At 42.2% G+C, this 15849-nt stretch overlaps 1 protein-coding gene across 6 annotated transcripts in view; it reads right to left on the reverse strand.

Annotated features, from left to right (window-relative positions):
* The window catches only part of DVL1 (dishevelled segment polarity protein 1), a 238124-nt gene that overhangs the window by 69971 nt on the left and 152304 nt on the right, over positions 1-15849 (reverse strand). For all 6 annotated transcript variants that reach the window (XM_077457613.1, XM_077457612.1, XM_077457611.1 and 3 more), the window contains one exon: positions 1854-1986. In XM_077457613.1, coding sequence (XP_077313739.1) covers positions 1854-1986 — 133 coding nt within the window. The remainder of the gene's footprint in view (positions 1-1853; positions 1987-15849) is intronic.

Consider the following 15849-nt stretch of genomic DNA (forward strand, 5'->3'; position numbering starts at 1 on the left):
TTTTCCGATTCCTCCCCCCCTCCAGTGTCACATTTGACACCTTTCAGGGGGCGGGGGGAGCAGATACCTGTCTAATACAGGTATTTTCTCCCACTTCTGGGCATAGATAACCGACCCACCTGCAGGTATCTACGCCACTCCCCCCCCCCCCCCCCCCCCGCTTGCTTCTGGGAGACACACGTTTCCCAGAAAACAGCAGGGACCAGTGGGATAGTGCAGTGTGAGTCGCACATGCGCAGTGGGGAACCAGGAAGTGAAGCTGCAAGACTTCACTTCCTGATTCCCTTACCGAGGATGGCGGTGGAAGAACCCGACAGCCGAGGAATAGATCGGGTTCGGGTGCCAACATCATGGGCGCCCTGGACAGGTAAGTGTGCTTATTTTAAAAGTCAGCAGCTGCAGTATTTGTAGCTGCTGACTTAAAAAAAAAAAAATCAGCGGAAGTCTGCTTTAAGCCTTTTACTTTAAGAGCCTTTAAGAGTTAATTAAGCCTTTAACTCTTTACTGGATAAGGCTGAAAATATTTATTTTACAAAATGTTTTATTAATAATCATTTGAACAGATAAAGCCCACAAGTGAATAGTTACAATGCATAACAAATGTGTATAAATCAAATTGGTGTATACATTTGAGGATTACCTCCTCACAGCATATAACATTATAAAAGGTGCAAACAAAACGATTTTGGGTCATTTCACAAGGTAGCATATGAAACCAACCGCACGGTTGGTTATAACTACACAAAAAGCCCACTAACAACAGGCATAGGGTTAATATGATAAACAGAATCAGAAAAGAAATACAAACGAAATAACGATCCAAGACAGGACTACACCTGGTGGGCAGATAAACATGTAGTCCAAAAAGAGATAAGAAATCAGAAGAAACGAGAAAGAAGAAACAGAAAAAGGAAGCCCGTAAGGACTGTGCCAAGAGATCACTAAGTCGAAAGAAGAATAATATCAGATTGAGAGGGCTGGGCATGAGCAATCCTGGGTTGCCAGACCCCAGAAAAATTTTCATGGGTGTCAAACTATGGCTGACAATTTTTCATTGACCATAATGTCATTAATGTGGTTTTGACAGCTTCAAAACTATGTATGGGGATTTCCAAGTTTTCGTAATAGTTAACTTGGTTGCAGTAAAGAACCAATTGCCATTCCAGATGAATCAGTTTGCAAAGAAGGGCCTCGTATGGATCTTTTTTGAAAGTGTTTGTAACTTTAAATATTAAATTACTACCAGCCTCTCTCTTGTATCCAGGCATACCACACTGTATATGTGTTTTCAGCTATATTCAGGCTGGTCACATGACTCCCGTTCGCTCAGCTACTCCAATCCAGGGCTACAGTGGGAGGGACTGAGGTCTTCCTCTGACAACAGCCGGGAAGGTCACGTGACTGCTGTGCTGGCCGATCAGCCCCTCGTGCTGTAGCCCTGGATTGGAGTAGCAGAGCGGCCGGGAGTCACGTGACCGGCCTGAAGATATCTGAATAAAGGTATTTAGAGGCTTCGTTTTTAAAAACACTTACACAGTGGTATGACTGGATAAAAAAAGAAGGGCTGGCAGTGCCAATTTTCATCTTTTCTTTACTACTAATAGATCACAGTAATCAGGGCTCAGCAGCCATGATTACCATAGTCAGAACACAGAGGGGGATACAGGAACTGGCAGGATTAGCCAGGTTTTTTACAGTTTAGAGAGGGCCAGATTAGACAGCACAACTACTGTGTTGTTTAATCTGCTATAAGGGAAAAGGATCACTTTTTTTTGGTTAGGGTTACGAACACTTTAAGATCAAGGCTGAATATTTCACTGCCTCTTTAAATCACCATCCCCCGACTCTCGTACCTGCTAGTGTTGTCTTCATCAGAGTCCACAAAACTGCTGGACTCCAGCTCGCTGCTCATCACGGTGGACGCGCTGTCATATCCTCCAGGGTCACGCATACGCTCCACTTTGGGGTGCCCATTGATCCTTGGAACTGTCAGAGAAGACAAAGGATGTGATGAATTGAGGTTCAGCAAACTATCAGAAAAAAAAAGCTTTTGCGATCAAAGTAAATGTTAATCTAGTACTAAAGACAATATGATGGAAGGTATGGTACATAATGCAGAATAACAGCAAGTGACAGGGAAATAGAGATGACAGAAGCCAAAATATCACCCTCAAACCCACTAAACACCCTCCTTTAATCTGAATGAAAAATGGATGTTGCTGACAGGGCCAGACCACAAAGCTGAGAATAGGTTGTGCCTTTAATCAGGGTAATAGACTCTGTCAGTTCCAGACCGTTTGATGTAAAGTGTCCTGACTGATGAAGTATCATTACATCAAACATGGTGTACCTTCCTCATCAATACCTGTAATGGAGCACCTTCCTTCATCCGCACTATAGGCTTCATGTCAAAGAGACTTGTGTATGAAAAGCGTCCTATTTTCTGCACAGAACAACCTACCAGATAGCCCCTTACATCATGCTTCAAGGGCAATGTGGCTGGAGGTGGTGCGTTGCTAGGGGCAACGAGAACTGACCTTTCTTCTGGTAGTATTATGTAAGAGGCCCATTTCTAAAGCAATGTTACAGCCTTAACAGTTATACTACTGCTTTAAAATTTTAAAAAACAGTCCCAAAGCAAGTGCTACCTTATTATTTGAAGAAATAAAAAGCTGACAGAAGAGCCTAGTTATATTGCCTGTCAAAATCATGTGATCAGACACTATGAAGTGTGACATTATATTATACACTATATCTATATAAACAATCATTTTAGAACATTCCATTCCCGGTCACACCCTCATGCTGCAGTAACTTTGTTGGCACAATGCTTTGCCATTAACCATTGATGCATGTGTTGCAGCACACTACTATTCTCTGTAAACCATTATGCCATGGTATGTTGTGTTGGTAAATTGGTGCATGTCTGATGGACAGTCTTAACACAACGCACTGGAGCCGGTAGGTCTGAATGGGCCCCAATGCTGAACTCCAGATAAACAGCTAAATACACTGACGAAACACATATATGAGAGTTTTTTTTAGCTGCCAGAAGGATTTGTATTTCTCGCTATCCATCCTGAGAGTTACATGGCTATGATACTTGGCTTTTTACCTACTTTTTTACATTACAGCCTTTAGTTCAAATGTTTTTAATCTGAATTATGTGATGAATCAGAACAGAACAGTCTAAGTTGGTGAAGTAAAATTAGAAAAATATATACATGAAGCTATTTTTCAGAAATAAAAAAATAATTGGCATGTGCATATGTATTCACCCTCTTTGTTATGGAGCCCATAAAAAGCTCTGGTGCAGCCAATTACCTTCAGAAGTCACATAATTAGTGAAATTATGTCCACCTGTGTGTACTCTAAGCCCTTGTACACATGGTCGGACATTCCGACATCAAAATCCGTTGGATCTTGTCCGAAACTTGTGTTGCATACACACGGTCGGACAAAGTTGTCGGAAAATCAGATCATACGTAACGCGACAACGTTATTTCGTTATGGCGGGACTACGTTCAGGCTAGTAGCCAATAGCTTTGGTCTAGGAATTTGATCTGAGCATGCGTGGCACTTTGTCAGATTGCAATTCTCTACACACAATCGGACAAAGTCCGATCGGATCATGTTGTCGGAAAGTTTTATTGCCCAGCAGTCTGATGGAGCCCACACACAGTCGGATTATCCGACAACACGGTCCATCGGATATTACCTGTCGAAATGTCCAACCGTGTGTACAAGGGCTTAGTGTCACATGATCTGTCATTACATATACACACTTCTTTGAAAGGCCCCAGAGGCTGACCTAAGCAAGACTAACCAAACACTGCCATGAAGACCGAGGAACTCTCCAAACAAGTAAGGGACAATGTTGTTGAGAAATACAAGTCAGGGTTAGGTTATTAAAAAATATCCAAATCGTTGATGATCCCTAGGAACACCATCAAATCTGTTATAACCAAATAGAAAGAACATGGCACAACAGCAAACCTGCCAAGAGACAGCCCCACACTAAAACTCACAGACAGGGCAAGGAGGGCATTAATCAGAGAGGCAGCATAGAAGCCTAAGGTAACCCTGGAGGAGATGCAGTGTTCCACAGCAGAGACTGGAGTATCTGTACATAGGACGACAATAAGCCATACGTTCCATAGAGTTGGGCTTTATGGCAGAGTGGCCAGAAGAAAGCCATTACTTTCAGAAAAACACAAAATGGCGCATTTTGAGTTTGCTAAAAGGCATGTGGGAGACTCCCAAAATGTATGGAGGAAGGTGCTCTGGTCTGGTGAGGCTAAAATTGAACTTTTTGGCCATCAAAGAAAACGCTATGTCTGGTGCAAACCCAACACATCACATCACCCAAAGAAAACCATCAACACAGTGAAATATGGTGGTGGCAGCATCATGCTGGGGGGATGTTTTTTTCAGCAGTCGGGAATGGTAAACGGATCAGAGTTGAGGGAAAGATGGATGGTGCTAAATACAGAGATATTCTTGAGAAAAACTTGTACCACTCTGTGTGTGATTTGAGGCTAGGACGGAGGTTCACCTTCCAGCAGAACAATGACCCCAAACACACTGCTAAAGCAACATTTGAGTGGTTTAAGAGGAAACATGTAAATGTGTTGGAATGGCCTAGTCAAAGCCCAGACCTCAATCAAATAGAAAATCTGTGGTCAGACTTAAAGATTGCTGTTCACAAGCGCAAACCATCCAACTTGAAGGAGCTGGAGCAGTTTTACAAGGTGGAATGGGCAAAAATCCCAGTGGTAAGATGTGGCAAGCTCATAGAGACTTATCCAGAGTGAACTGGAGCTGTGATAGTCACAAAAAGTGGTTCTACAAAGTATTGACTTTAGGGGGTTAAATAGTTATGCACATTGACTTTTTTTGTTTGTTTTTTTGTTTGCTCCACAACAAAAAAAAAATCTTCAAAGTTGTGGGCATGTTCTGTAAATCAAATGATGCAAATCATCTTAACAATCCATGTTAATTCCAGGTTGTGAAGCAACAAAACATGAAAAATGCCAAGGGGGGGTGAATGCACTGTATATGTATACTTCCTACCCCATAACACCTATCTGCATTCTCCCTGTAGTGCAACGCATATGATTGGTTCTCTTCTCTTAAATGTATATTCAAAATAAGCAGCATACCTTGTTCAGTGACACCCCCTCCCTAGCCTGCTAATTGGAAAATGAAGGAGCAGCAGAATATGGAGTCATTCCTCTGCTCATAATTCTAGCCCTACCTCTCCTGTCTAAGTGCTGCTGTACATGGGATTAAAGGAGGTTGGGGAAAAAAAAAATGGAGGTTTTTCCACTTGCCACACTCATAGAACATTACATCAAAATTGGTGCCTGATTGCTAGTCATCAGAGAAGAAATCATTTTGTCAACCCTAATGACCAATCACGTTCTGAATCTATTACACTTTTCATTTGTATATGGCAGACAGCTATAACCAGGCAAAATGTCTTCCAGAAAAATATAAACATTTCCTGCTGGGCCCGGTAAACAATTCAGCAGCCGGTACAGGCCTGACACAAGCAAGAGCAGGTAATAAATTATTATTGTACTCTGTATTATCTCATTGCTGCCTTATAATATCGCATTTCTCGAGAACAGACAGCAATGTGGAATTACACTTTGAAGTGTGAAGAAGACAATTTGCTCTACTGTTAGTAAAGAAATTGTCTGCTGATCTAAGACTAAGCTGAGCATGTAACAGGCTTATAGGGGAGTATGTGTGTGTGATCTTATCCCAGCCCCGGTGCAGGCCCAGGCGCTCCCAACACAATGCTTCTCAGCCACAGGCTGGAAAATCATTCATATCACAAAACAAAACACCACCTAATCTGCTTTTCCAGCATTTTATCTTCACGCCTGTATTTCGTTTCTTCACACTGACGTACCGCAGTATCTCAGGCAGCCAGAGTGGGGCCAAACCAGAACACAAAACAAGCTCAAGCAGCATGAATATGTGTAGCAGACAAGATACCCTCCAATGGCTGCTTCAGGCAGGCAGTACTGTACTTCTGACTGCAGGTGGTACTGTACTACATCACTGACTGTAGGCAGGCAGTACTATACTTTATCACTGACTGTAGGCAGGCAGGCAGTACTATACTGTATCACTGACTGTAGGCAGGCAGCATTATACTTTATCACTGACTGCAGACAAGCAGGTGCTACTGTATTGCATCCTTGACAGCAAACATACAGTACTATACTTCAATCACTGACCGCAGGCAATCAGGTGCTGTTGTACTGCACCACTGACAGCAGGCAGTACTGTACTACACAACTGACAGCAGACAGTACTATACTGCCTTACTGACTGCAGGTAGACAGGTGCTACTGTACTAGATCACTGACAGCAGGCAGATGCTACTGTACTGCACCACTGACTGCAGCCAGACACTGCAGACAGTATTATACTGCATCACTGATTGCAGTTATTACTGATTGCAGGCAGGTGCTATTGTACTGCATCACTGACAGCAGGCAGTACTGTACTGCACCACTGACAGCAGGCAGATGGTACTATACTGCCTTAATGACTGAAGGTAGACAGGTGCTACTGTATTGCATCACTGACAGCAGACAGGTGCTATTGTACTGCACCACTGACTGCAGGCAGACAGTATTATACTGCATCATTTATTGCAGTTATCACTGACTACAGGCAAGCAGGCAGTACTGTACTGCATCACTGATCGCTGGTAGGCAGGCGGTATTGTACAGTACTTCTCACTGTAAGCGGTACTGTACTACATCACTGACTGTAGGCAGGCAGTTAGTACTATACTTTATCACTGATTGTAGGCAGGCAGTTGCTACTGCATTTCATTACTGACAGCAGGCAGACTGTACTATACTTCATCACTGACTATTGGCAGGCAGGCAGTACTATACTTCATCACTGACAGCAGGCAGGTGCTATCGTACTGCACCACTGACAGCAGGCAGACGGTACTATACAGCCTTACTGACTGCAGGTAGACAGATGCTACTGTACTAGATTACTGACAGCATGCAGGTGCTATTGTAATGCACCACTGACTGCAAGCAGGCAGTACTGTACTGCATCACTGACTGCAGGCAGGGACTGCAGACAGTATTAAACTGCCTCACTGATTGCAGTTATTACCGACTGCATGCATGCGCTATTCTACTGTATCACTGACAGCAAGCAGTACTGTACTATACTGCCTTACTGACTGGAGATAGACAGGTGCTACCGTACTGCATCACTGACAGCAGGCAGGTACTACTGTACTGCATCGCTCACAGTAAGCAGGTGCTACTGTATTGCATCACTGACTGCAGGCAGGCACTGCAGACAGTATTATACTGCATCACTGATTGCAGTTATCACCGACTGCAGGCAGGCAGTTAGTACTGTGCTGCATCACTACCTGCAGGCAGGTATCACTGTACTGCATGTTGACATACTGACTGCTCTCAATACTTTGGATTTAGCAATTCTGCAGTTTGCCATACACATATAGATCCAATTGTTCGATAAAATGATTGTTCCGTTATTCTTATCAACTCTACAAGTTATCAATAGCTTTTTTACATACTATTTTAAAGTGGTTGTTAAGCCACTTTGCCCACTTTATACAATCCTCTCTGGTTTTTAATCCTGTGTGCCTCTGTATACATGTTTTATAGAAAAAATGCAGTTTATACCTGATTTCAGAGCGCCGCTCAGCACTCACGTGACTTCCCCATGTCAGGAGGGGAGGAGAGAAGCGACCGGTCAAGCAGCGCTCTGAAATCAGGCATAAATGACATTTTTTTCTCTAAAGCATGTACACAGGGGCACACAGGATTAGAAACCAGAGAGAATTGTATAAAACAGTAAAAGTTATATAAGCAGAAGGAGCGGAGGGGCAGGTACTGTCACGAGCTGACAGGTAGGGAGGGGAAGGGGGAGGAGGACAGAGGAGGACACAGAAGAGCAGAGAGCAGGGCTGTGGATAACGGAGGTGCGTAAACTGACCACAGTGTCAGGGCTCAGCAGCCATGATAAACCATGGTCAGTTTACAGAAGGGAGAGTATAGCCATGCATGATCAGCCAGGTATTTCAGGTGATACAGGGGTCAAATTACACAGCACAAGCACTGTGCTGTATAATATGCTTTAAAGGAACAGGATTCTTCTTTTTTCTTTTTTTTTTACAATTTTCAATTTTGTCATTGAATTGAACATTACAGACATCAGATGGGTTGAAAATTTGAATAACTGAAGCCATCACTTCTGATTTTTGTTTACTTTTTCCAGTAAACTGTTGACACAAACCAATTGATGCCTGCAAATTTATTATACGTGTTGCATCGAATCATCAGATAACCAATTGAGTTATAGAATGTACAATTCCTAAAAAGTTGGGATACTGTAAAAAAGCGACATAAAAACAGAATGCAATGATTTACAAATCTCAAAAACCCATATTTTGTTTACAATAGAAACGAGAAAACATATCAAATGTTTAAACTGAGAATATGGACCAATTTCAAAGGTAATGTTGAAATGAATGAGCAACACATTTTAAAATGTTGGGTCAGGGCAGTGTTTCTCAAATCCAGTCCTCAGGCCCCCCCAACAGGTCATTTTTTCAGGATTTCCCTCAGATGAAACGGCTGTGGTAATTGCTAAGGCAGTGAAACTGATCAAATCACCTGTGAAAAATAATGGAAAACCTGAAAACATGACCTGTTGGGGGGGCCTGAGGACTGGATTTGAGAAACACTGGGTCAGGGTAACAAAAAGCTGACTAAAGCTGACTAAATAAGTAGAACTAACAATGAAGAGCATTTTGTAAAGTCAGTAACATGATTGGGTATAAAAAAAGCATCTTAGAGAGTCAGTGTCAGAGGTTCATCAATCTGTGAAAAGCTGTGTCTAAAAATTGTTAAACACTTTTAGAATATTGTTCTTCAACATAAAAATTGCAAATCATCTTCAGTACATATTATCATCAAAAGATTCCAATAATCTGAAGAAATCTCTGTGCGCAAGGGACAAGGCTGAAATGCAATATTGGATGCCCGCGATCTTCGGGCTCTCAGACGGCACTGAATTAAGACAGGCATGATTCTGTGATGGAAATCACTGCATGGGCTCAGGAATATGTCCAAAAATCACTGTCTGTAAACAAAGTAAACCTCTATCATGCAAATCTGCAACATGATCCAGAAGCGCTGCCATCTTCTGTGGGCCGAAGCCAATTTAAAATGGTCTGTTGCAAAGTGGAAAACTGTTCTGTGGTCAGTTGAATTTAAATTTGACATTCTTTTTGGCAAACATCGGTGCCTCATCCTCTGGAATAAAGAGGAGAGGGACCTTCTGGCTTGTTATCAGTGCTCAGTTCAAAAGCCTGCTTCTCTGATGGTATGGGGGTGCATTAATGTGTATGGAATGGGCAGATTGCACATCTGGAAAGGCACCATCAACACTGAAAGATAAATCCAGGTTTTAGAGCAGCATATGCTCCCACCCACATAACGTCTTTTTAAGGAAAGACCTTGCATATTTCTGCAGGACAATGCTAAACTACATACTGCATCTATGACAACAGCATGGCTTCATAATAGAAGAGTCTGGGTGCTTAATTTACCTGGTGCAGTCCGGACCTTTCACCAATTGAAAATATTTGATGCATCTTAAAACAAAAAACATAACAAAGAAGACCCAGCACTGTGAGCAGTTAGAATCCTATACCAGGCAAGAATTGGAGAACATTCCCCTCCCAAAACTCCAGCAACTGGTCTCCTGAGTTCCCAGATGTTTACAGAGTGTTGGTAAAAGAAGAGGGGATGCTACACCGTGGTAAATATGGCCTTGTCCAAACTTTTCTGAAACGTCTTGTTGCCATAAATTTCAAAATGACCTTTTTTTTTTTGTTTTAAATGCTACATTTTCTCAGTTTAACCATCTGATATGTTTTCTATTTTCTACTGAAAAAAATATGGGTTAATGAGATTTGCAAATCATTGCATTCTGTTTTATGTAGACTTTACACAGCACCCCAACTTTTTTGGAATTGGGGTTGTATGTATGAAAACAATTCACAATGTTCTGAATAAATCTGTATGATTGTTCTAAGTAGTATATGTGTGGTGTTGTAAAGGTGAAATAATCTTTAGCAAGCAATATACACCCACACTGAGAACTGAGAATCCTGTGCAGCTGTGCATGGTAGCCAATCAGCTTTTAACTTCAGTTTTTCAATTAAGCTTTGACAATAAACCTGGAAGTTGATTGGTTTCTATGCAGAGCTGCATCAGATTTTGCACTCTCCAGTTTTAGTAAATCAATACCACTGTGTATTCTAAGAGCAGAATACTGAGTCAGCCAACCTAAACCTGATGCTCAGTAATGAGGAGATGCTAGCTGACCAAATTACCCCACTGACTTAAAGTAAAGTAAACACTGTACTACCACTTGTACCCACAGGTAAGCCTATAAGAAGACTTACCTGTAGGTACTGTGAATATCTCCTAAACTTGCACAGTTTAGGAAATATTCAGAGTGTATGCAGCCAATGACCTAATCGGAGCATGCGCTCTGAAGGTCCAGCTTACGGTGCCAGATCTTCATGGCCCGTGACGGAAATGGCGGCTCCCACGCACATGTCACTGCAGCTCCGGCCAATCGCATAGCCGGAGCTTGCAAACCCAGAAGACAGACAGGGCAAACATGTCAGCCGTCTCAGCAGTGACATTACAGTCCTAGAGGGCTTAGTTCCAAGGTATTTTATAATGTGCTAGTATGCGATGCATACTAGCACATTATGTCATTGCCTTGTAGGTTTTTTAGTTTGTTTTGTTTTTAAATATTGGCAGTTTACAACTGCTTAAACATTTGTTTCACTAAATCAAGAGTTAGAGCTCCCTATTTGTGTAAGAATTTCTTCTACGATAACCTGCCATGGCCAATATTAAGCCAAGCAAGGGCGTCTCATACCTATGAATGTAAGAGAGATGAAGAATACAAATGTATAAGAGAGATGTCTTTGTAACAACTGACAACTTCTGAGCCGTGGGTGAGACTTTACTGACAAAGCTTATGAGATATTTAAAGTATACTGTCACATCTGAAAGCTTGTAAATTGTTAATTACAGCGGTTTTTGTTTTGTTTTTTTCTTTTTTCAAAAGCCAGAATCCAGGTGTCCCTAAATCCTGAAGGATCCACATTTCATAACATCCTGGAAGTGTCAAGGGCTGCCTTGCCCCATCTCACATGTTCCTACTGGCCCATCACTCTTATGGATCATCTTGCTGGCCAAGAGAAAAGCGTAAGAGGTAGAGGACCATCTATGAAATTTGCATACCATAAACGCCATAGGATCTTCAAACAATGGAAAAGCCAAGGATGGCTTTTGATAGTACGTGCCAGCACTGCTAGATGTCTTTATTTGATTGCTGTAAGCATTTTATATAGCGGAAGTTCTGCTTTAGGTCCTCCACCACCCATCCCAGAAAGCTCAATTTGTGGGAAAAAAGGGACGTCAATTTTGTTTGGGTACAGCGTCGCACCACCACGTAATTGTCAGTTAAAGTGACGCAGTGCCGAATCGCAAAAAATGGCCTGGTCATCGAGCGGCCAAATCTTCCGGGGCTGAAGTGGTTAAGCCCAAAAATAAACATTCATTATAGTGCAGCTTACAATTTCTTAGATGTGATGGCTGCATTAATTTTCTTTTTTAAGTTTTCTTTCTTCTATTTTCAGCTGGTGCTCTAGCAAGTCTGTTTGCCAAAAGAACAAGCTCTCCAACAGAATGCAGCAGTTACAGAGTTGAGACAAACCATTAAAAACTAGGGGTGTTTACAATGATCGACTTTTATTTATGTAAAACCTTTTTTACAAAAATAATTTTTTTTTTTTGCTGTAACAGCTTATAAAGTATTAGCTGGAGTTTGGCTTTAATTTGTTAAAGCGGAGGTCCACCCTAAAGTGGACCTCCGCTCATCGGAACCCTCCCCCCCTCCGGCGCCACAATTGGCACCTTTCAGGGGGGAGGGGGGGTACAGATACCTGTACAGTACAGGTATCTGCACCCACTTCCGGGATAGCTCTCTGCGGAAAGGGGAGTATATTACGCCCCTTTCCGCAAGTCCCGCCCCTTTCCGCAAGTGCCCCGCTGCCTGCTGGGAAAACACACAGATCCCAGAGGCAGCGGGGACCGCCCTTATTGCGCAGCGCGGCTCGCGCATGCGCAGTAGGGAACCGGGAAATTAAGCCGAAAGGCTCCATTTCCGGATTCCCATACCCAAGATGGCGGCGGCAGCACCCGAGAAACGATCTACAGATCGGCTTCGGGTACCGACATCGCGGGCGCGCTGGACAGGTAAGTGTCACTATTTTAAAAGTCAGCAGCTGCAGTATTTGTAGCTGCTGGCTTTAAAAAAAAAAAAAAAAAAAACACGGAGTCCCGGTGGACTCCCGCTTTAATGAATTTAAATTTGCTAGTACATCTAACAATCCCCAAGACTGACAATGCTGATGTCCAAAGGTGCCCCCTGTGCTCATTCATCCAGAGTGTAGGCACTGTAATACAGGAGATGCGTTACTCTCAAGATAACCAGGTGGAAACTGAGGGGAAAAAGCCAAAGAAAATAACTAATAATAATAACTGATGCAGCCACCACATCTAATGATTGGTAAGCTGCCATATACATTATTATATTTTTGGTTTTGGATGCAATACAGCTTTAAGGTGCAATTCCACTCATACTTTGAGTTTTGGGAGGTCACTGCAATATCTGTTAGAGAAAGTTTACTTTTGGAGACTTTAATGACTCTGTGGCAATCCAACAAAATCGTGGAGATGATTTTTTCGCCTTATTTTTTGTAAGTTATGGAAAACCCATGATTGGAGTATGGTACGATCACTAGAAGATAAATTAGTATATTCACAGCCAGGGGGAGACAAGGTCTCATCTGTGCACTTCAATGTATGCTCCCACTCTCTATACATGTCAATGGGAATAAAAAAGCAACTTGAAGTAACGTATTACTGTCTTATACACGAGCCCTTACCAATCAAAGGGGTTTCACATCACAATAAGGATTTAAAGGACAACTAAACTTAATTTACGGGATCATTCAAAACAGACAATGAATACCCTTTATGGAGATTATCAGAAATTAATGTTTTAAAATTAAAGTGGATCCGATCCTAAAAAAATGACGACTTGCTATGTTATAGGGAACATTTAAAAAATGTTAATTGTTCCTAAGCAGTTCCTTAGAAAATGTGCATTTTGTCTGAAATCCCTTCTGAATAAAATGCACTTCCAGGTAATTGTGCCTAGGCACTCTTGTACCTACAGCCCTGAATTTTTGGTTTGAATTTACAGATCCTATAAGACTATACATATGGCCAGACACAGAAGGTCCCTTTAAAGAATTTGAAATGTAAATAAAATGTTTAGGGTTAGAAAGGTCTGTAAAGTTTAGTATTCATTTACTATGCAGTGGGGCATTTGCAAAATATGTGCAATGTTTATCATCTATTATAGAGCATAAAAAATGGGCTTAATTCAATCTAAATTTCCCACAATGTAAGGTAAGACAGACATTTAGGAAGCAAATCCAGTCAACAAATGATAGCAATCAGTAAGCTACTAATGCTATCTATCAAGTACGGAAGCTTTGTTCAAGTCAATATGTTAATTTGGTTTCCCTTAACCTGAATTTATCAAATACACTACAGCCAGAATCCAAAAAGCATTTTACATGGTCACTGGGACTGCTCTGAACTACCAATTATGTCCAGAGTGTTTGCATTTGGGTCTCTAGGAAATTTACTCCTGCACCACAAGAAGGGGTTCCCAGATCATTGGAGTACTGATAAAAAAAAAAAAAAGACTGGGGTGGTCTCCAAACTTTCTAAACAAGGGCCAGTTTATTGTCCTTCAGACAGGTAGTAGTGGGAGGAATAGAGTTCCATTTTTAGTGTTAGTGGAAGGAATAGTGCCCCACCTTTGGAGTCAGTGGGCCCCATTGTTGCTGTCAGTGAAAGGAATAATGCCTCATTGTTGATGCCAATGGGAGGAATAATGCTCTATCACTGGTGCCAGTGGGAGAAAAAGTCCAATCTTTGGTATCAGTGGAAGGAATAGTGTCCATTAATTGGTACCAGTGGAAGGAACAGTGCCTCATTGTTGGTATCAGTGGAAGGAAAGGTGTTCCAACATTTATATCAGTGGAAGGAAGTACTGTATGTCCCATTGTTGGTGTCAGTGAGCAGAAATATGCCCCAATATTGGTTTCAATGGAAATAATGGAGCCTCATTGTTGGTGTCAGTAGAAAGGATAATGCCTCGTATCAATGACAGGAATAGTTCCCCAAGGCCAGATAAAGGCCGGCAAAGGGCTACATCTGGCCCATGGGCCGCAGTTTGGACACCACTGCTCTACAGCAATCCTTGGATAAGTACAGTGAGTTATGGAGCAGGTAAGCTTTACATGTACGCCTCTCAAGGCATCATTATAAACCCTGACTGGAGTGCACTTTAGAAACCATCCCATATCATTTTCTACACTGGGTGCGCTTCTCCTGTAATGAAGGAGAATGAGTCTCATTGTAGCTTATGCTTTAGAAAATGTTTGGTTTAACAGCTTAAACCTGGGGAGTAGAAGCTGCAATTTTAGTTAGGAAAATCACAACCTGGAAAAGCAGTGCGACTCTGCCAGGAACCACGTTCACTAAACATACCATAATAGGAACTAGAGGAGATCACCTAGACAGGATCAAGCGTGGCATTCTTGCATGCACCTGTCAAACAACAATGTTCCTGGATGATATATTAGAATGCTGGCACTTTGTACTCAATTCCAGAAAGCATTTTTTCTACCTACTAAAGTTTTCCAACTTATCTCTAATAGAATGTACATATTTTCCAGATTTTCCAGCCGTTTTTAACTTTTTACCCCAGAAGAAACCCTAAAACAATTTCCAGGCAACAGGGATACTTATTAAAACCAATTCATCTGGGGTCAATGGCATTAAAGCCCTTTACATTGGTGGCCAGTTGGAAGAGTACCCCTTTACACTGGTGGTTAGAATGCCACCCTTGCAGATAGCCTCAAAGATCACGGTGTCATGCTGCTTGTCTTACCAAGCGGCATTGGTCCTGGAACTATGCAGCCATTATCAGATGGGAGGTCAATCAGCCACCGCTCAAGGCTCAAGGAACTTATCAACCTCTGGATGAACCCTGGTTGAGACTGTTAGCCCTTGTACACACGGTCGGAGATTCCGACGGAATTTGTCCTATCGGACCGTTTTGTCGGATATTCCGACTGTGTGTGGTCTCCATCGGACTGTTTCCGTCTGAATATCTGACGGACCAACTTTTCAAACTTGTCGGTAAAATTTTCCGACAAAATGCTCCGATCGGACATACTCTGATCATGTGTAGCCTACTCCGAAGGACAAAGTGCCACGCATGCTCAGATCAAATTCCTAGACCAAAGCTATTGGCTACTAGCCTGAACGAATAACGAAATAACGTCATCACGTTATGTACGATCGGATTTTCCGACAACTTTGTCTGACCGTGTGTATGCAACATCACTTCTGGACCTCTTCCAGAATTAATCCGTCGGAATTACTCCGACGGATTTGGTTGTCAGAATCTCTGGCCGTGTGTACAAGGGCTGAGAGAATTGCAGGTGAAACAATGCTGGGTTTGTTAAAGGACACCTCTAATTAATTATTTATATATGCTGCCATTGCTGACCTCCTTCTGAAAATGCTAGTGGGGAAGATGCCACTGATATGCTTTAGACAGTCCCATCAATTTAGGACTATAGGGACGGGC

This window comes from Lithobates pipiens, unplaced genomic scaffold, assembly GCF_037356315.1.
Source record: "Lithobates pipiens isolate NorthernLeopardFrog02 unplaced genomic scaffold, aLitPip1_a1.2 Scaffold_27, whole genome shotgun sequence".
NCBI classification, from domain to species: domain Eukaryota; kingdom Metazoa; phylum Chordata; class Amphibia; order Anura; family Ranidae; genus Lithobates; species Lithobates pipiens.